The 19,915-nt window shown below is 45.2% G+C and overlaps 1 protein-coding gene across 1 annotated transcript in view; it reads right to left on the bottom strand.

The window, feature by feature from the left end:
- The window catches only part of LOC106579812 (uncharacterized), a 99,367-nt gene that overhangs the window by 32,156 nt on the left and 47,296 nt on the right, over window positions 1-19,915 (bottom strand). The window contains exons 8-20 of the mRNA XM_014160011.3: window positions 17,908-17,952; window positions 16,129-16,182; window positions 14,166-14,210; window positions 9,263-9,316; window positions 8,553-8,597; window positions 5,020-5,073; window positions 2,704-2,748; window positions 2,005-2,058; window positions 1,810-1,854; window positions 1,214-1,267; window positions 1,057-1,110; window positions 860-913; window positions 705-758 (exon numbers count right to left, since the gene is read on the bottom strand). Of these exons, the coding sequence (XP_014015486.3) occupies window positions 705-758; window positions 860-913; window positions 1,057-1,110; window positions 1,214-1,267; window positions 1,810-1,854; window positions 2,005-2,058; window positions 2,704-2,748; window positions 5,020-5,073; window positions 8,553-8,597; window positions 9,263-9,316; window positions 14,166-14,210; window positions 16,129-16,182; window positions 17,908-17,952 (657 nt within the window). The remainder of the gene's footprint in view (window positions 1-704; window positions 759-859; window positions 914-1,056; window positions 1,111-1,213; window positions 1,268-1,809; window positions 1,855-2,004; window positions 2,059-2,703; window positions 2,749-5,019; window positions 5,074-8,552; window positions 8,598-9,262; window positions 9,317-14,165; window positions 14,211-16,128; window positions 16,183-17,907; window positions 17,953-19,915) is intronic.

The following is a 19,915-nucleotide window of genomic DNA, read 5'->3' as shown; positions in this document are numbered from 1 at the left end:
GGTGGGAATACTAGTCACATGCTAGTAACATGCTAATGTAAAAAGCTGGTTTTTGATATAAATATGAACTTGATTGAACAAAACATGCATGTATTGTATAACATAATGTCCTAGGGTTGTCATCTGATGAAGATCATCAAAGGTTAGTGCTGCATTTAGCTGTGGTTTGGGTTTATGTGACATTATATGCTAGCTTGAAAAATGGGTGTCTGATTATTTCTGGCTGGGTACTCTGCTGACATAATCTAATGTTTTGCTTTCGTTGTAAAGCCTTTTTGAAATCGGACAGTGTGGTTAGATTAACGAGAGTCTTGTCTTTAAAATGGTGTAAAATAGTCATATGTTTGAAAAATTGAAGTTTTTGCATTTTTGAGGTTTTTGAATAACGCGCCAAGGGATTACACTGGCTGTTACGTAGGTGGGACGATTTGGTGCCACCTACCCTAGAGAGGTTAACTGCCTTGTTCAGGGGCAGAACGACAGATTTTTACCTTGTCAGCTTGGGGATTCGATTTAGCAACCTTTCGGTTACTGGCCCAATGCTCTAACCACTAGGCTACCTGCCGCTCCAAAGATCTGGTCACAATGCTTACACGGTGGATGGATATAAGACACATCAGAATGTGGACAAGATCAGGACAAAGGACGCATGTTAGCACCAGGTATAAACAAGGCGTGAGATAGTTTCATTATAGGCTACTGACCTTTGGGCCCTCTGGGCCATTGTGACCTGGTGGGCCGATGTCTCCTGGGAAACCCTGAGAACAACCAGAGAACAGGTGGTCATCTCTACTATACATCACAAGGAGAAGGTAAGACCTGGGTTATGAGTAATCTTGACACCCTCACAGATCCTTACCTCTTGGCCCGGAGGGCCAGGTATACCATCAGGACCCGGCTCACCTGTCACCCCCTAGGACAGAGACAGCATTGTAGTTTGCTGGATACCCTTTGTATCACTAGCCATTTCAAAAGTGATAACCTAGTAATATACTGTACTGTATACTGTACATGGTCCCAGGTACACATACCCTATATAAGATTTAATGGACTCACATGTGGCCCTGGTTTCCCTCGAATGCCTGGCAACCCTGGTGAACCCTGGATACCCTGTAAAACAACAAGAGCATTTCTGTGAAACGAACGGATAAACCCCTGACACAGAGACTCAGACGACAGGCATCACCATCTGTTAAGTAAGGAAGTGAAGTACCTTGTCACCTTGGAATCCATTCTCTCCTTGCTCCCCTGGAAGACCAACGTCATCCTGAAGAAAGACAGAGGTTAGGAGAGGTTAGAGTTAGGAATAAACTAAAAGCACAGTACAAATCCTGCACTCTATTGATGAGTACTGCAGTCAGCTGAGGGCATGAGGCAGACCCAGTATGCCTAGCAGGCAGCTCTAGGGCTGTTAGCTGGTGACCTGTAGACTGCACAGGAACACTGCACGTCTGGCTGAGTACAGTACGTGTATATGTGCATTTTTACAAAGAAAAGTACATATTTCTCAGTAGCTTATACATACAGTATGTGTGATATATGGAGAACATAGCAAGCCCAAGCTCTAAACTAGCAGTGATTGATGATAAGCTACAGTAGATACAGTTAGAAACCATCTAGTAGGCTTGAGGATGGTCTACAAACTGTTCCTGAATCAGATTTCTAGACATGTCTATGTAGTTATACAGCATGTAACCACCTCGTCCCCAGAGAGCCAGCTGGTGGATGAGACTATATTGCATGCAACATTTTATCTGATAGCATGGTTGATTTAAATACAATAGGCTAATAATGAGGTATTCAGATCACCTTATCACCTTTCAGTCCTGGTTCTCCTGGGTTTCCGGGTACCCCCTGAATAACCAGATGAGTAAACAGATATAACATTGCCATAGTGATAGAGATGAACCCCTTCTTGAAACGATGGCACCTGCATTATATTACATCTACATCATCATGTAACAGCGTTTACAGTAAAAGTGAGTAAAGGAGTAGGTTAGTTACCTTGAGTCCACATGGTCCTGGCAAACCCATCATCCCTAGAGGACCCATGTCTCCCTGCCACAAACAACATACAGAACACACACACTTAGAAGACTTGGAACACTGCAGTAGAACAACGATATCATACACATTCCCAACAAGCTTGTATGATGATGTAATGCTCTTGCTCTATGTTCTTTATGGCAACATTTGGGACATCTGCTTAGCTCTGTTTATCATCAACAATAGAGAGAAGCACAGAGATCCCCAAACCAAGCAGAGTGTCCTGGAGAGAGAAGCCCAGAGATCCCCAAACCAGGCAGAGTGTCCTGGAGAGAGAAGCCCAGAGATCCCCAAACCAGGCAGAGTGTCCTGGAGAGAGAAGCACAGAGATCCCCAAACCAAGCAGAGTGTCCTGGAGAGAGAAGCCCAGAGATCCCCAAACCAGGCAGAGTGTCCTGGAGAGAGAAGCACAGAGATCCCCAAACCAAGCAGAGTGTCCTGGAGAGAGAAGCACAGAGATCCCCAAACCAAGCACAGTGTGCTAAAGACAGAAGCACAGAGATCCCCAAACCAAGCAGAGTGTCCTGGAGAGAGAAGCACAGAGATCCCCAAACCAGGCAGAGTGTCCTGGAGAGAGAAGCCCAGAGATCCCCAAACCAGGCAGAGTGTCCTAGAGAGAAGTACAGAGTGAAGGTACACATGGCTTTAAATACTCACAATGAGGCCAAGAACTCCATTAGGACCAGGGGCTCCCAGCTCACCCTAAGAAAGAAAGAGAGAGAGCGATAGAGAGAGCAGATTTCTGAGTTTATAGGCTTTGTTCTAAACAAATACAGGCAGAAGAGAGGCACAGTGTTCCTTTACACTGCTGGCAGAAGGAGGGGGGAGAGACCCCAGCCCTCGGTTTGTTTGTGTTTTCCCCTGATAGCTTGTGTAATCTCCAGCTCCCATCTCGTGGGCCAGGCCAAGCTAATGAAAGATGGTGCGACACACAGAGAGGGGCTTGTTGTCCCCGGTAATTACCCCACTGCTACATGCCATGCCCATATCCGCTCCAGAGAGAGAGAGAGGGAGAGGGGGAGAGATAGGAAAATTAGGTGGAAACTGACCTACTCTTTCTAACCTCCTGCCAAATGTATGAACATATCAGAGACACATATTTCCCTCAGATAACACAGACCCACAAAGAATTCGAAAACAAATCCAATTTTGATAAACTCCCATATCTATTAGGTGAAATACCACAGTGTGTCATCACAGCAGCAAGATTTGTGACCTGTTGCCACAAGAAAAGGGCAACCAGTGAAGAACAAACACCATTGTAAATATAACCTATATTTCTGTTTATTTATTTTCTCTTTTATACTTTAACTATTTGCACATCATTACAACACTGTATATAGACATATGACATTTTTATTGTTTATTTCACTTTTGTTTATTATCTATTTCACTTGCTTTGGCAATGTAAACATATGTTTCCCATGCCAATAAAGCCCCTTAAATTGAAATTGAATTGATAGGGAGAGAGAGTGAGTGAAAGAGATAGATAGCGAGAGCAAGAGAGAGAGAGAATACGGAGGGAGGGAGAAAGAGGGGAGCTTTTTCTAAAAGGGGAGATAGATGTTAGAGTCCAGTGTGGCTTTCCTGCCCCCTCCCCCTTCGCCCCTCCCTCCTCCTCTAGCTTCATTATGACTGAAGGAGAAGTTATTGAGCCAACAGGAACTTTCCCTCTCCTCTGTTGGAACAACAGGGCAGGAAATGGTGTTGTTGAGGTCAGCCAATCACAATATCTCTATACAGTTGCCACTCAAAGAGCTGTTAAGAAAGGTAGAGTTGAGGAAGCTTCAGAACCACATTATGCCCTCATGTCAAACTAGCTTGAGTGGGATGTGGTCTAAGAAATTGCTTTAGTGAAGATATGATTATCTTTTTGACCTTATGAAGTACAATACCCGCTTATGCAGTGTTCTGACTCTCCCAAGTTGTCACCAATGCAGCTACTGAGAAGTGCATAAGAGTGTATATACTGCTGCTATAATAACTACTTAGCAATGTGAGTGCTCTAGGTTACAGATCTTACAGACATTACTGCAACATTTAAAACAGTAGACAAATTGTCCAGATCTCAGAGTCCAGAGCCCCCTCCCTCATGACTGTGAATGTGGATAACTGTGGTCTGACATGATCAAAGACCAGAATGAGATGCTCTGGGCATGTAACTATATAACAAACTCTCAGGCTGGAATCATTATGGGCACAGGAGTAGGAAATCCTCGGGAGGTCTCATTCCCAGGAAGAAGCAAATGAAATAAAATGCAGTGTGGAGGTTTACGTACCCCAACAGGGGAAACTAAAGGTGGTTGTTTTCAATTCGTCAAGTGTGACTTCTATTTAGCATGTCTGTTCACCAGACAAATAATGTTAGTGTGTGTGTGTGTGTGTGTGTGTGTGTGTGTGTGTGTGTGTGTGTGTGTGTGTGTGTGTGTGTGTGTGTGTGTGTGTGTGTGTGTGTGTGTGTGTGTGTGTGTGTGTGTGTGTGTGTGTGAATTTAAATAGTGCCTGGAAGCAAACAGCCAGGGTATGCAGTTTACACCATTTATGGGCTGATTGAGCCCACTTGACCGCTGTACTGAAATTATGTAAATCAGTCATTCAATTATCTAAATAGATTGTTGTTGTGTATACTTCAGGAGGTAATGCACTGGCTAATTATTGAATACAAACCAAGATACAAAAACAAACAGGCTAGACCTGTGACTTTAAAAACAAACAACAGAAACCTTCAATAAAGGCTGAAACTTAAATTGCTTTTTGTTTTGTTTTGTTTTTCAAATACCTTGAGCATTTGATTGAGCCTGCCTGGAGTGCCAGAAGGATGAGCTTTGCACTTTTGGGACTATTCCATTCGTTCCATTGCGCCAGTTAAGCTCAATAGAGCACAACGTAAGTATTTGAAAGCAAAAAAATATTATCTGAACATAGGTTTGAAGTGATGGCCAGGGGAACAGTCATCTCTGCTGTTTCACTTACTGGGTTTCCGTCTGGTCCTGGTGGTCCCCGCTCGCCAAAGTCTCCAGCAAACCCCTGAGTACACAAACAAAAAGAGAGTAGGCATGCTATCACTCAGTACCGGGGTGGCAGAGAGCTGTTAAACACTATGGAAGAAACAGATTGAAACACAACCATTCTGCAAAGCAACAAAATTGTACTAAAAATAATGGTATTGAACCATAATGCTTGTTATGGCCAACAATATCATTACATACCGTTACTTTCCCACACCCAGAGTAGTTGACCGTGAGAATATGTTCTTGGAATATTGGGCTTCCAAGTATAAACCATAATGGTGTGGCTGTATATTAGACACAAAGCTAAAGTGTTACGGCATGCACATTAGTTACAATGCAGTATTTGTTGCGTGGTTTTGCTTACCGTTCAGTTCAGCACATCAGCAGATCAAATAATAGTGATGAATTTCTAAATGAGTTTAGTTAATGAATGATTACCTAATTTCCCCTTCTAGTAACTACAGTTTTCATTTATTGATTCTTTACTTCTCCTTTATGTTTACCCACACTGCACTTCTGGATGTGCGGAAAATAAACCAAACACAATGTCAGCACTCAGTAGACAAACTCCATCCCTGTCAAAGAGGTTTGCAGAATAAACCCCAAGCAAGCGAGCAGCATATCAAGCAGCACTTCAAGCAGCACGTCCAGCAGAACGTCAAACAGCAGCACGTCAAGCAGCACGTCAAGCAGCATGCTGTAAACAAGCTCCTTGGACTCTTTATTCCTAGAGACTGTGTGCGTGCGCAGCGGCAGGAAATTCCATGGCTGAATGTTTGAGAGTGCGCGTGCTGCACTGAGCCTCGCTGGCAGGAGCCCTAACCAGCAGCCTGGGGACTGACTGGTTGGCCCGGGATCTGCTGACTGGGCTCTTTCCTTTCCTCATCCTCCTAGCTCCAACTGTTCCATTATAAAACCAGAGAACAAGAGCTGTGACGCCATGATAGGCTTCACTGAGGCTCTGGGAGGCTGAGGTTTCTGCTAGGCCACACGCTCAACGTGTGCTGCTTGTCACAATGCCAAGGTCAACAACACCTTGCTGTAGCTTCAGCTTCAGCCTTGGCCCTTCTCCACCACAGAATACAAGCGCTGTAGTTACTGTAGTTACTGTAGTTACTGTATAGACTGTATAGACTGTAGTTACTGTATAGACTGTAGGTACTGTAGTTACTGTATAGACTGTAGTTACTGAATAGACTGTAGTTACTGTAGTTACTGTAGTTACTGTATAAACTGTAGTTACTGTAGTTACTGTATAGACTGTAGTTACTGTATAGACTGTAGTTACTGTAGTTACTGAATAGACTGTAGTTACTGAATAGACTGTAGTTACTGTATAGACTGTAGTTACTGTAGTTACTGTATAGACTGTGCCTGTGTGATTAATGGTGCTAGTAGTAGAGGTCTCATAGGCCCACAGAGTGAGGATGGAAAATGTAATATTAAATGAAGCGATGGTGATATTACCAGCAGTTTCTATTGCATGAGATATTATTCAGAAGGAGGGAATGTGTGTGGCAGGCAGAGTGTTGAGTTAAGCATTAGTAAAACATCTGGGGGAAAGTAATACATTAGTAATTGCTGCAATGTGATGCCTTCGAAAAAGTGCAAAATGGCGCTTTTACCCAAACATTATAATAGTGTTGGTTTAAACTAAAACATATAGTTACTCCACAGCTCTTGAGTTGTTTTACCTCAAAGATGTTACTTGCAGGTAGTACGACATCTGCTGGAAAGGTAATATGTCTGATCGCAGATTAGATTAGCTCTGTCATATGCAAGTGCCACTCAGAGAACATTACGCTAGTAACTGTGAACATACAGAATGTATAGACGACTCAATGTAAGGAAGAAAAACTAGCTACTGAAGATGAGAAGGAGAAGGGCTGGTACGGCACCACAGAAACAAACACACAGAGAAATGCCATCATCAAAGGCTAAAGTTGCACTCTCCTCATTAAAAAAAAATACATCTAAGTAATTTAGTAGACACTCATCCAGAGCGATTTACAGCAGCAATTAGGGTTAAGTGCCTTGCTCAAGGGCACATCGACAGATTTTCCACCCAACCTACCTTTCGGTTACTGGCCAAATGCTCTTAACAGCGAGGCTACCTCAATAGCTATTTATAGTCTGTGCCAGCTTCAATTGTCGTTCACTGACCATCGTCAACTTAATAACCCACTTCATCATGTAACATTGTAAAGCTATGCTTGGGAAAATATCTCTATTACATAAGTAATTTGGAACATCAGGATTTTCCATGTAAGCACAACTCAATATGTTGATGGGAGAATTGGAAATCCCCATGCAGGCGCCAATGAAAATACTTCCCTGGTCTGTGACTAGCTGGTCTGGAATTCCAAAACCAAAAGTTCCTCCACTGCACTAAACATTGTTCCAATGTAATAGATTTTGTTATAGTCCAGCGTAAAATACTTTGTTATAGTCCAATGTAAAAGGCTTTGTTATAGTCCAATGTAAAAGGCTTTTTTATAGTCCAATATAAAAGGCTTTTTTATAGTCCAATGTAATAGACTTTCGAATAACAAATACACAATCAATGTCTCAATTGTTTCAAGGCTTAAAAACGCTTATTTAACCTGTCTCCTCCCCTTCATCTACACTGATTGAAGAGGATTTATGAAGTGAAATCAATAAGGGATCATTGCTTTCACCTGGATTAACCTGGTCAGAGAACATCATGGAAAGAGCATGTCGTGTTCTTAATGTTTTGTACACTCAGTGTATAATCAATGGGATAGTTGCCAATAGTTGTAGTCCGTTGAGATCTCATCCTATTCTAAAAGATATACTGTATAGACTAGTGGAAATATGCAGACAGACTCGAGGCTCAAGAGTGAAAAGACAACAGTCTTCAACAGTCTTCCACTGTGGTTGTGTGGAGGCTACCACAACATGCATCACTGATGTATGGCTAAAGCCAAGATGTCCCCATACACGCTCAAGACTGTTCCTCTGAATAATAGCCATGTCATACTCACTAAATTACCCTAGCTGTATCTTTAAAGGGCAATTCTGCCACTTTTCAACCTCATATTCATCTCCAGCACCAAACCAGTATCTACACATGTGAAAACAGCTTGTTTCTATGGTGTGTGGTTAAAAAGATTAGAAGAAAGGCCCTTTAAAAAAATGCTTCTCTGTGACATCACAGAGTAGTATTAAAAGTAAAAAATGGTGAGTTTCAACCTGCAACATGTTCCTAGACCAAGGGAGGGTATTTTCCTGCTCCCCGCATCACCGCTTTAACTTTTGGTGAACTTTTAAACTTTATATTTTTTTCCCTACAAAACATACAAATGCGTCCATTTTTACATACGTTGACACTGGTATTGTGCTGGAGATAATGAAAATTAGGTTGAAAAGTGGTGGAATTGACCTTTAAGGTATGACAGAATGGGAAAAAGGAACAGTTGATTTCATGGTATTATTGCATTCACTATAAAAAGGTATGTTGAGAGAAATCTTTACCGGCCTACCCATCTTGCCCTTCTTCCCATGAACACCAGGAATTCCCTGAGGAGGAAGAGAAAAAGAGAAGGATGGGAAAAGAAAGAAGAGAGGAGGGGAACAGCAAAAGAAGAGGTAAATGTCAATAATAATTTCATATTTATTTTACAAGCAAATTATAAATGGTTCTTTAAGGTAGCCTACTAGAACCAATAGACATACTGTATCAAATGTAAGCTAGTGCAAGCATGTCCAAAAATACTCTCTAATATAGCCTACAATTCTACTCCAGTGGCCTGGGGGGGTTCTGGGAAAATGAGTCTTCGTCAGGCTATTCCGAAGCAGCTCTTGTTCCAGCTCCTTAGTGTTAGCCCATCTCCTGACTATTATCCAAACAGTAGGGATGGCTGGAATTCCACCAGCACTTGATCCTGTATTGGGAAGGGCTACTCCAGTCATCTTTTAGCGGTTTGGAGGCGAGGGCCTACTGCTAGCATTTCATCCAGTGTAAGCACTTCTATTTCACAATCATTTAAACTCACTAAGGGTTAGATCTGATCATCCTGACCGATAATAATGCCCACAGCTACTGTGTACCCCTCCCATAGGACTAAGAGAGGTGGTCTCTTTTTAGTCTCAGTAATGCACCAAACAAGTCATTCAAAGAGGTAGAAAGGTTCTTGTATAGTTATTCATTTTCATATTTCTAGGAGATATTCTGGACTACTTACTCTCTCACCATCAGGTCCAGGAAGGCCAAAAACCCCAGGGATTCCTATGAAACCCTGCAGATATATTGGTGGGATAAATGGGTATAGGTGACAGGAAGAGAATAAGGAGAGTGGGAGGATAGGGGAGAGCAGAGAGAGATGGAAGGGAGGGAGGAGGTGAAATAAGGGTTATGGAATAAAGCAGAGGAGACAGGTGAAGAAATGGATAGTGAAGAAGGCAGTGGGGGAAGAGAGTGGGGTGAGGAGAATAGAGGGATGAGGGACAAAAAGGAGATCAATTACATTTCTATAACTCTCTTCTCTGGTTTCATCACATCAGTGTGGCTTTAGTCCTTTTGGTGATTCTGTTGGCCGCAGGGGTGGGGCTCTTCGTGAAGAACAAAGCCTTGAGGCAAGTGTATATGCCCATGGACTGCATGGTGCTGCCTTCCACGATGTAGTCCAAGGGCACATACCCTCACGTCAGGGATCTCTGATGATTCCAGGGTGGCTGCTTACTGATGGAGGGCTAGAGGAGGGAGAGAGGAGGGCTAGAGGAGGGAGAGAGGAGGGAGAGAGGAGGGAGGGAGTAGGGAGGGAGGAGGGCTAGAGGAGGGCTAGAGGAGGGAGAGAGGAGGGAGGAAGGAGGGAGGAAGGAGGGCAAGAAGAGGGCTAGAGGAGGGCTAGAAGAGGGCTAGAGGAGGGCTAGAGGAGGGAGAGAGGAGGGCAAGAAGAGGGAGAGAGGAGGGCTAGAGGAGGGAGGGAGGAGGGCTGGAGGAGGGAGGGAGGAGGGCTAGAGGAGGGAGGGAGGAGGGAGGGAGGAGGGAGAGAGGAGGGCAAGAAGAGGGAGAGAGGAGGGCTAGAGGAGGGAGGGAGGAGGGCTGGAGGAGGGAGGGAGGAGGGCTGGAGGAGGGAGAGAGGAGGGAGAGAGGAGGGCTAGAGGAGGGAGAGAGGAGGGCTAGAGGAGGGCTAGAGGAGGGAGAGAGGAGGGAGAGAGGAGGGAGGGAGGAGGGCTAGAGGAGGGAGGGAGGAGGGCTAGAGGAGGGAGGAAGGAGGGAGAGAGGAGGGCTAGAGGAGGGAGAGAGGAGGGCTAGAGGAGGGCTATAGGAGGGAGGGAGGAGGGTTAGAGGAGGGAGGGAGGAGGGCTAGAGGAGGGCTATAGGAGGGAGGGAGGAGGGAGAGAGGAGGGAGAGAGGAGGGCTAGAGGAGGGAGGGAGGAGGGCTAGAGGAGGGAGGGAGGAGGGCTAGAGGAGGGAGGGAGGAGGGCTAGAGGAGGGCTAGAGGAGGAAGGGAGGAGGGAGAGAGGAGGGAGGGAGGAGGGCTAGAGGAGGGCTACAGGAGGGAGAGAGGAGGGCTAGAGGAGGGAGAGAGGAGGACTAGGGGAGGGCTAGAGGAGGGAGAGAGGAGGGAGAGAGGAGGGCTAGAGGAGGGCTAGAGGAGGGAGAGAGGAGGGCTAGAGGAGGGAGAGAGGAGGGCTAGAGGAGGGAGAGAGGAGGGCTAGAGGAGGGAGAGAGGAGGGCTAGAGGAGGGCTAGAGGAGGGAGAGAGGAGGGAGAGAGGTGGGCTAGAGGAGGGCTAGAGGAGGGCTAGAGGAGGGCTAGAGGAGGGCTAGAGGAGGGAGAGAGGAGGGAGAGAGGGGGCTAGAGGAGGGAGAGAGGAGGGCTAGAGGAGGGAGGGAGGAGGGCTAGATGAGGGCTAGAGGAGGGAGAGAGGAGGGCTAGAGGAGGGCTAGAGGAGGGCTAGAGGAGGGAGAGAGGTGGGCTAGAGGAGGGCTAGAGGAGGGCTAGAGGAGGGAGAGAGGAGGGAGAGAGGGGGCTAGAGGAGGGAGAGAGGAGGGCTAGAGGAGGGAGGGAGGAGGGCTAGAGGAGGGCTAGAGGAGGGAGGGAGGAGGGAGAGAGGAGGGCTAGAGGAGGGAGAGAGGAGGACTAGGGGAGGGCTAGAGGAGGGAGAGAGGAGGGAGAGAGGAGGGCTAGAGGAGGGAGAGAGGAGGGCTAGAGGAGGGAGAGAGGAGGGCTAGAGGAGGGAGAGAGGAGGGCTAGAGGAGGGAGAGAGGAGGGCTAGAGGAGGGAGAGAGGAGGGCTAGAGGAGGGAGAGAGGAGGGTTAGAGGAGGGCTAGAGGAGGGAGGGAGGAGGGCTAGAGGAGGGAGAGAGGAGGGCTAGAGGAGGGAGAGAGGAGGGCTAGAGGAGGGAGAGAGGAGGGCTAGAGGAGGGCTAGAGGAGGGAGAGAGGAGGGCTAGAGGAGGGAGAGAGGAGTGCTAGAGGAGGGAGAGAGGAGGGCTAGAGGAGGGAGAGAGGAGGGCTAGAGGAGGGAGAGAGGAGGGCTAGAGGAGGGCTAGAGGAGGGAGAGAGGAGGGCTAGAGGAGGGAGAGAGGAGGGCTAGAGGAGGGCTAGAGGAGGGAGAGAGGAGGGCTAGAGGAGGGAGAGAGGAGTGCTAGAGGATGGCTAGAGGAGGGAGAGAGGAGGGAGAGAGGGAGGCATAGGGGAACTGGAGGACAAGAGATGATCAAAGGGAAAAAATAAATTCAAGAGTCAACAGGACCATGTTGGTCTTCAGATGAAAGCCAGCAGAAGGATGCAGGGTGACATAGCTGTTGGTACTATACTAGCAACAACAAATACAACAACAACAATAACAACAACAAATATCAACAAATATCACCAGCAACAACAATTGACATTCAGGTGAAAAGTTTTTTAACACAAGCTAATTACTTTTACAGCACCTCAAATCTCTTGTTGTACCAGCATCACCACAAAGAGCTCTGTGATTTCAATCATGGTGAGTTAACAGGGCCAGCTTTTTCGACGAATGGTGTTTACATTATGGCTTTTTTATGTGACCGCTCTGGTCTTGTTGATTTATTTAACATGCTTTTCACAGTTTATTTAACACAGCAAGTGGCTAGAGACCTCTGGAACAAAGTCATCTTTAGAGTAGGGTGTGCTGTACTGAACAAACAGAAAAATTGACTGTGTGGCCTTACTCTTTGTCTGCAAAAACCAAACTGTGTTTTAAAATGTAACATGTCTTGGGCAGGCACCCTGGTTGACAGTGATGCTCTCTGACCTTGACAGAAGTCATAAAGAATATTCTAAACATATTTCAATGATATGACTGTATTGGCAGTGGATTTATACAGGAAGTAAATAGAACATGATAGAAATCATATCAAACAGTGAATATTCAGTAAGGTTCATTCGGTACATGTTATTCTATAAAAACAAATACAGTGCATTCAGGAAGTATTCAGACCCCTTGTGTTTTTCCTCATTCTGTTACGTTACATCATTATTCTAAAATGGATTAAACATTTAAAAAAATCATCAATCTACACACAATATCCCATAAATACAAAGTGAAAACAGGCTTTTTAGAAATTTTAGCAAATGTATTAAAAATAAAAAACATGAATCCCTTATTTACATATGTATTCAGACCCTTTTCTATGACAATCAAAATTGAGCTCAGGTGCATCCTGTTTCCATTGATCACCCTTGAGATGTTTCTCCAACTTGATTGGAGTCCACTTGTGGTAAATTCAACTGATTGGACATTATTTAGAAATGCACACACCTGTCTATATAAGGTCCCACAGTTGACAATGCATGTCAGAGCAAAAACCAAGCCATCAGGTCGAAGGAATTGTCCGTAGACCTCCGAGACAGGATTGTGTTGAGACACAGATCTGGGGAAGGGTACCAAAAATTGTATGCAGCATTAAAGGTCCCCAAGAACACAGTGACCTCCATCATTCTTAAATGGAAGAAGTTTGGAACCACCAAGACTCTTCCTAGAGCTAGCCATCCGGCCAAACTGAGCAATTGGGGGAGAAGGGCCTTGGTCAGGGAAGTGACAATGAACTCTGACAGAGCTGCAGAGTTCCTCTGTGGAGATGGGAGAACCTTCCAGAAGGACAACCATCTGTAGCATTCCACCAATCAGGCCTTTATGGTAGAGTGACAGCCCTCTTGGAGTTTGCCAAAAGGCACCTAAAGGGCTCTCAGACCATGAGAAACAAGATTCTCTAGTCTGATGAAACCAAAATTGAACTCTTTGGCCTGAATGCCAAGCATTATCTCTGGAGGAAACCTGGCACCATCCCTACGGTGAAGCATGGTGGTGGCTGCATCATGCTGTGGGGACGTTTTTCAGCGGCAGGGACTTAGAGACCAGTCAGGATCAAGGAAAAGATGAACAGAGCAAATTACAGAGAGATCCTTGATGAAAACCTGCTCCAGAGTGCTCAGGACCTAAGACTTAGGCAAAGGTTCACCTTCCAACAGGACAATGACCCTAAGCACACAGCCAAGACAATGCAGGAGTGGCTTTGGGAGAAGTCTCTGAATGTCCTTGAGTGCCCAGCCAGAGCCCAGACTTGAACCTGATCGAACATCTCTGGAGAGACCTGAAAATAGCTGTGCAGCGACGCTCCCCATCCAACCTGACAGAGCTTGAAAGGATCTGCAGAGAAGAATGGGAGAAACTCCCCAAATACAGGTGTGCCAAGCTTGTAGCGTCATACCCAAGAAGACTTGAGGATGTAATCGCTGCCAAAGGTGCATCAACAAAGTACTGAGTAAAGGGTCTGAATACTTATGTAAATGTGATATATTAAAAAAAAATCTTTTTTGCAAACATTTCTAAAAACCTGTTTTTGCTTTGTCATTATGGGGTATTGTGTGTAATTGATGAGATCATTTTTTTAAATCAATTTTAGAATAAGTCTGAAACGTAACAAAATGTGGAAAAAGTCAAGGGGTCTGAATATTTTCCGGCTGCTCTGTATCTGCGACATCTATCAGACAGAAACACTCAAAACAGAACAAACAGCACAGTCAAGTTATACAGTATCTTGACAACTGATTAACAACCCTATACAGAACAGAGATACTACTTCGTTAATGCCATTTTTTAGATGACTCACCCGGACTCCTTTAGGCCCCATAATGCCAACAGGCCCAGGTAAACCCTACAGAGCACAGCATAACAAATTACATTACAAATGGATTTACATAATGCATTTCATAATGCATACAATACATTAAATGTCTCATGTCCATAAAACAGATAGAATTGTAAGTGGATTGGACCCAAATTGTGATTGGTGCTTTCACTATGCTTTCACATAGTGCTATCATAACTACCTGACGATTATTCGTTTTGGCTGAATATTTCCAAGATGTGTTTACAGGCATGCAGATTAGTGGAGGGACAGTCTTGTTTGTGACTCATAGAACATCTCCATTATGTAATCTTGAAGTCGAGCAGACCTTAATGAACATACATGGGCTCTATCTGCACTGTCTCAACTGGTCCAGTGATTCACACTGGCTCAACTCCTCAGGAGACCAGCTGGTCTAGTGATTCACACTGGCTCAACTCCTCAGGAGACCAGCTGGTCCAGTGATTCACACTGGCTCAACTCCTCACTATAGCCAGTGATTCACAGTCCACAGATGGTAGGGGGTGCTAAAACCTAATCCATCAGTCTGAAGTGTGTGGGTGTCTGAAGTGTGTGTCTAGCTAGGGAGTTACAACAGTGTGTGTGCGTGTGCGTTTGTGCGTGTGTGTGCGTTTGTGTGTGTGTGTGTGTGTGTGTGTGTGTGTGTGTGTGTGTGTGTGTGTGTGTGTGTGTGTGTGTGTGTGTGTGTGTGTGTGTGTGTGTGTGTGTGTGTATATATCTGGGGAGTTACAACAGTGACAGGGTAAGAGCACTAAAGAAACAGAGACAAAACACTACACCCCAGGTCTGAACTCTAAGCTAGCATAAACATTTTCTAACAAGCCGAGCTATGAGTGATTCTGCAGCTGTGCGTGTGTGTAGGCGGCGTTACAAACGTGCGATCTGGACAGCAGGGAGAAAGCATGTTTTACCTCGTGGAGAAACCCACATACTACTCAGCAATGAGAGACTTTTTAAAACGTATTCAAATGATATTCCCAGAAGTGGCAGCGCTGCATGAAACTCACAGTGTGAGCTCCTAAAGACTCCTAAGGAAACGTATTCCATGGGGGGAGCAGCTACGTTAGTCACAGATTGATTGCATTTCCATGTTCAGTCAAGGTATTGACTACTAACTAAAAGCCTATGGCAAGTCCAGGGGCAGCAAACCAAAGAATCATATCCCTAATCCTGCCACAGGTGCTTTTGACAGTCTTACAGTGTTGCAGCTCTTTCAAAGACCCTTTCATTCTCTCTGCCTACCTCGTCCAGAGTGTTTACACTCCCAATCCCTCACTCTAGCCTCTTATGAGCGGAGTGTGTTTGGTGTGTGTACTGTAGCCCCGCTTAGCCTTAGCTTTAGCCAGCACCGGAACACTAGACATGAATGTGTTTACTGTGTGTACTATAGTCCTGCTTAGCTTAGCCTTAGCTAGCACCTCTCTCTCTCTTACAGCTGTTAATGTACTGTATGGTGTGTAGCCCTGCTTAGCTTAGCCTTAGCTAGCACCTCTTTCTTACAGCTGTTAATGTACTGTATGGTGTATAGCCCTGCTTAGCTTAGCCTTAGCTAGCACCTCTCTCTTTCTTACAGATGTTAATGTACTGTATGGTGTGTAGCCCTGCTTAGCTTAGCCTTAGCTAGCACCTCGCTCTTTCGTACAGCTGTTAATGTACTGTATGGTGTGTAGCCATGCTTAGCTTAGCCTTAGCTAGCACCTCTCTCTTTCTTACAGCTGTTAATGTACTGTATGGTGTGTAGCCCTGCTTAGCTTAGCCTTAGCTAGCACCTCTCTCTCTCTTACAGCTGTTAATGTACTGTATGGTGTGTAGCCCTGCTTAGCTTAGCCTTAGCTAGCACCACTCTCTTTCTTACAGCTGTTAATGTACTGTATGGTGTGTGTAGTCCTGCTTAACCAGCACCGCGACACTAGATTTACTGCACCTGCCTGCCAGGATAACCTTTGGCCCCTGGGCTTCCGTCTGCCCCTTGCTCGCCCTGCGGAAAGAGGGAAAGGAGAGAAGGAGTGAGTAAGATGAGAGAGAAGGATTGAGATGAGAGAGGGGGGGCGGGGGTTGCCACAATAGTTGTGTCATTATCAGCCTCCATGTCGTTGGAGTGAAGCAGTGTGAGTTCAGGAAGAGGGGGAAATACAGGGAGAGGGTTCCATCTACACACTCTTCATAAAGACCCTTTGTTTCATCAGCACTGCGTTTGGAAGGCAGGAGAGCCACTGCAAATATTGAAGCTCTATTTTCAATGAAGTTCAACTGACTCCCAGTGGGTAGTTTTACGTTGTGGTAGAACCACTTACAGTTTGACTACTGTACAGTAGTAGTCTGTTAATCATGGGACTTTCCTTCACTAAAATATTTTCCATGTGGTGAAATAAATGTTCAATTAATCCCTTCATGAAACTTCAAATACTTTATTTTTTTAACTTTAAATATATGCAGAGAACAACATGGGTTTTTTAGTGAATGGAAAATTACCGCTTATTTGTAATGAGAGCCAACCAATGTAATTACAGACTACCGGCAATAATGTTTATGCATCATGCATTTTCATTTCCCACTGAAAACCCAAACACGAACATCGCTGTGTGAGCCCAGTGTTGCATATAGCAACAGAAGAGCCAAAGAGTGTCAGTGATACTCTAGATCACTAGGACATTTCCTGACCACATCAAACTGACCAGGAACAACTCTGGGCCCTATGTATAGCCTTTAACTAAGGCCCAGATCATGTTCCTCGTGTGGTCAGTGAGAACTCAAGACTCTTTGTACTGATTGTGCACTGCGCATTGCACATTCTTTGTAGTGAATGTAAACGCACTAAACACTATTTTTAGTATTTCTTTGGATTCCCTGGGAGAAGTGACCTTAGGTTGTCCAGACTATTTGACCCACTTTAAGCTCTGCCAAAAACTAAATTTCTCTGGCCAAGATTGCTTAAGAACTAATGTGTTCATGTTTAACATCCTCCCCTGACAAGGCTTAGTCTCCTCCTTGTTGTAATGGCCTTCTTTTTCTTCTCTCTCTCCTTCTTGGATCTCTCTCTCTTTCTCTCTCTCTCGCTATATATATATATATATATATATATATATATATATTATATTTTTTTTTTACTTTTTCCTTTTTCCTTCTCTCTATCTCTCTCCTTCCCTCCCATTCTCCCTGTGTGTCTCTCTCTCTCTCCCTCTTATTTTCTCTGTTCAGGAATTCATGTTTGGGTCCTCAGGGAGCAATGTGTTCTGACAGCCGAGCCATAGCTTCAGCTTCGTTGGGTAAACAGATGGAGAGTCTATTGTCTGATGTATGCAGTGGTTTAAACACAGTCTAGGTTGAAGATGACGAAGGATAAGACAACGGGATTGTAATATCCCATAAGACTTTGCAAAAAGCTTTGAACGACACTGGTCCAATGAATTTGCTTAGTGTTCTAAAGCTGCCACATGGAATGTTTCTTAACCTGTATATTTTCGACCAAGGATGCAGTCAGGAAGACCGACACATTAACACCAGTTCAAAGACACAGAAAGAGGGCAGTTAAAATAACTACTGAAACAAGCTGTTACTCATGAGAATACGTTTCATGAAACAGTGGTTTGCGGAAGCTGTCCAATCTACAATAGGACTTTCCCAGACCAGATTCTGAGCTATCCTATGTTCATGTATCGTCAGCAGAAGTTATTGCTATGATATGATTCAACAGAATACTCACAGAATCTCCTGGTTGACCAGCAGGACCTGGATGGCCTTTCTGTCCCTGCAGAGAGAGGAACAATACAGTTAGAAAACGTTGTATGGATATGATAAGGATGACATAACTCCTCATATCAGGGATATGAACAGTACCGATATGCTATGCTTCATTTCAGTTACCAAGTTCAGTTACCATAGCAACAAGATACAGACTCACATGTAGTCAATCCGAGACCAGTGGAACATTAACAAAGTTCTGAGAGAAGGAAAGGATGGAAATAATATAGAGGAGTAGTTTTTGATCAAAGAGTTCCTTTAAAATCTCAAGGTTCTGTTATGTAAGAACACACACACACACAAACACAAACACACACTGTGTGGAGCTGTAATCATGTCAGAGTGTTTCCCTGTGTTTAATTACTGAATGTTTACTGGACGAGACTCCTCACCTCACACGCTTCAAGATTGCTTCGATCACGTGGACTGAGATATGTTCCGGATAGCACCGAACAACAACATTGACGTATACGCTGATTCGGTGAGCGAGTTTATTAGCAAGTGCATCGGTGATGTTGTACCCACAGCAACCATTAAAACCTTCCCCAACCAGAAACCGCTGATTGATGGCAGCATTCGTGCCAAACTGAAAGCGCGAACCACTGCTTTTAATCAGGGCAAGTCGACCGGAAACATGACTGAATACAAACAGTGTAGCTATTCCCTCCGCAAGGCAATCAAACAAGCTAAGCGTCAGTATAGAGACAAAGTAGAGTTGCAATTCAACGGCTCAGACACGAGAGGTATGTGGCAGGGTCTACAGTCAATCACGGACTACAAAAAGAAAACAAGCCCCGTCGCGGACCCCGATGTCTTGCTCCCAGACAAACTAAACAACTTCTTTGCTCGCTTTGAGGACAATACAGTGCCACCGACACTGTCCACGACCAAAACCTGCGGGCTCTACTTCACCGCAGCCAACGTGAGTAAAACATTTAAACATGTTAACCCTCGCAAGGCTGCCAGCCCAGACGGCATCCCTAGCCGCGTCCTCAGAGCATGCGCAGACCAGCTGGCTGGTGTGTTTACGGACATATTCAATCAATCCTTATCCCAGTCTGCTGTTCCCACATGCTTCAAGAGGGCCATCATTGTTCCTGTTCCCAAGAAAGCTAATGTAACTGAGCTAAACGACTGCACACTGCCCTAACCCATCTGGACAAGAGGAATACCTATGTAAGAATGCTGTTCATCGATTACAACTCAGCATTTAACACCATAGTACCCTCCAAACTCGTCATTAAGCTTGAGACCCTGGGTCTCGAGCCCACCCTGTGCAACTGGGTCCTGGACTTTATGACGGGACGCCCCCAGGTGGTGAGGGTAGGAAACAACATCTCCACCCTGCTGATCCTCAACACTGGGGCCCCACAAGGGTGTGTTCTCAGCCCTCAACTGAACTCCCTGTTCACCCATGACTGCGTGGCCATGCACGCCTCCAACTCAATCATCAAGTTTGCAGACGACACTACAGTGGTAGGCTTGATTACCAACAACGACGAGACGGCCTACAGGGAGGAGGTGAGGGCCCTCCGAGTGTGGTGTCAGGAAAATAACCTCAACAAAACAAAGGAGATGATCGTGGACTTCAGGAAACAGCAGAGGGAGCACCCCCCTATCCACATCGACGGGATAGTAGTGGAGAAGGTGGAAAGTTTTAAGTTCCTTGGCGTACACATCACGGACAAACTGAAATGGTCCACCCACACAGACAGCGTGGTGAAGAAGGCGCAACAGCGCCTCTTCAACCTCAGGAGGCTGAAGAAATTCGGCTTGTCACGAAAAACACTCACAAACATTTACAGATGCACAATCGAGAGCATCCTGTCGGGTTGTATCACCACCTGGTACGGCAACTTCTCCGCCCACAACTGTAAGGCTCTCCAGAGGGTAGTGAGGTCTACACAACGCATCACCGGGGGCAAACTACCTGCCCTCCAGGACACCTACACCACCCGATGTCACAGGAA

This window comes from Salmo salar, chromosome 20, assembly GCF_965601325.2.
Source record: "Salmo salar chromosome 20, fSalSal1, whole genome shotgun sequence".
Lineage (NCBI taxonomy): Eukaryota > Metazoa > Chordata > Actinopteri > Salmoniformes > Salmonidae > Salmo > Salmo salar.
This window is presented reverse-complemented; position numbering and strand designations above follow the sequence as displayed.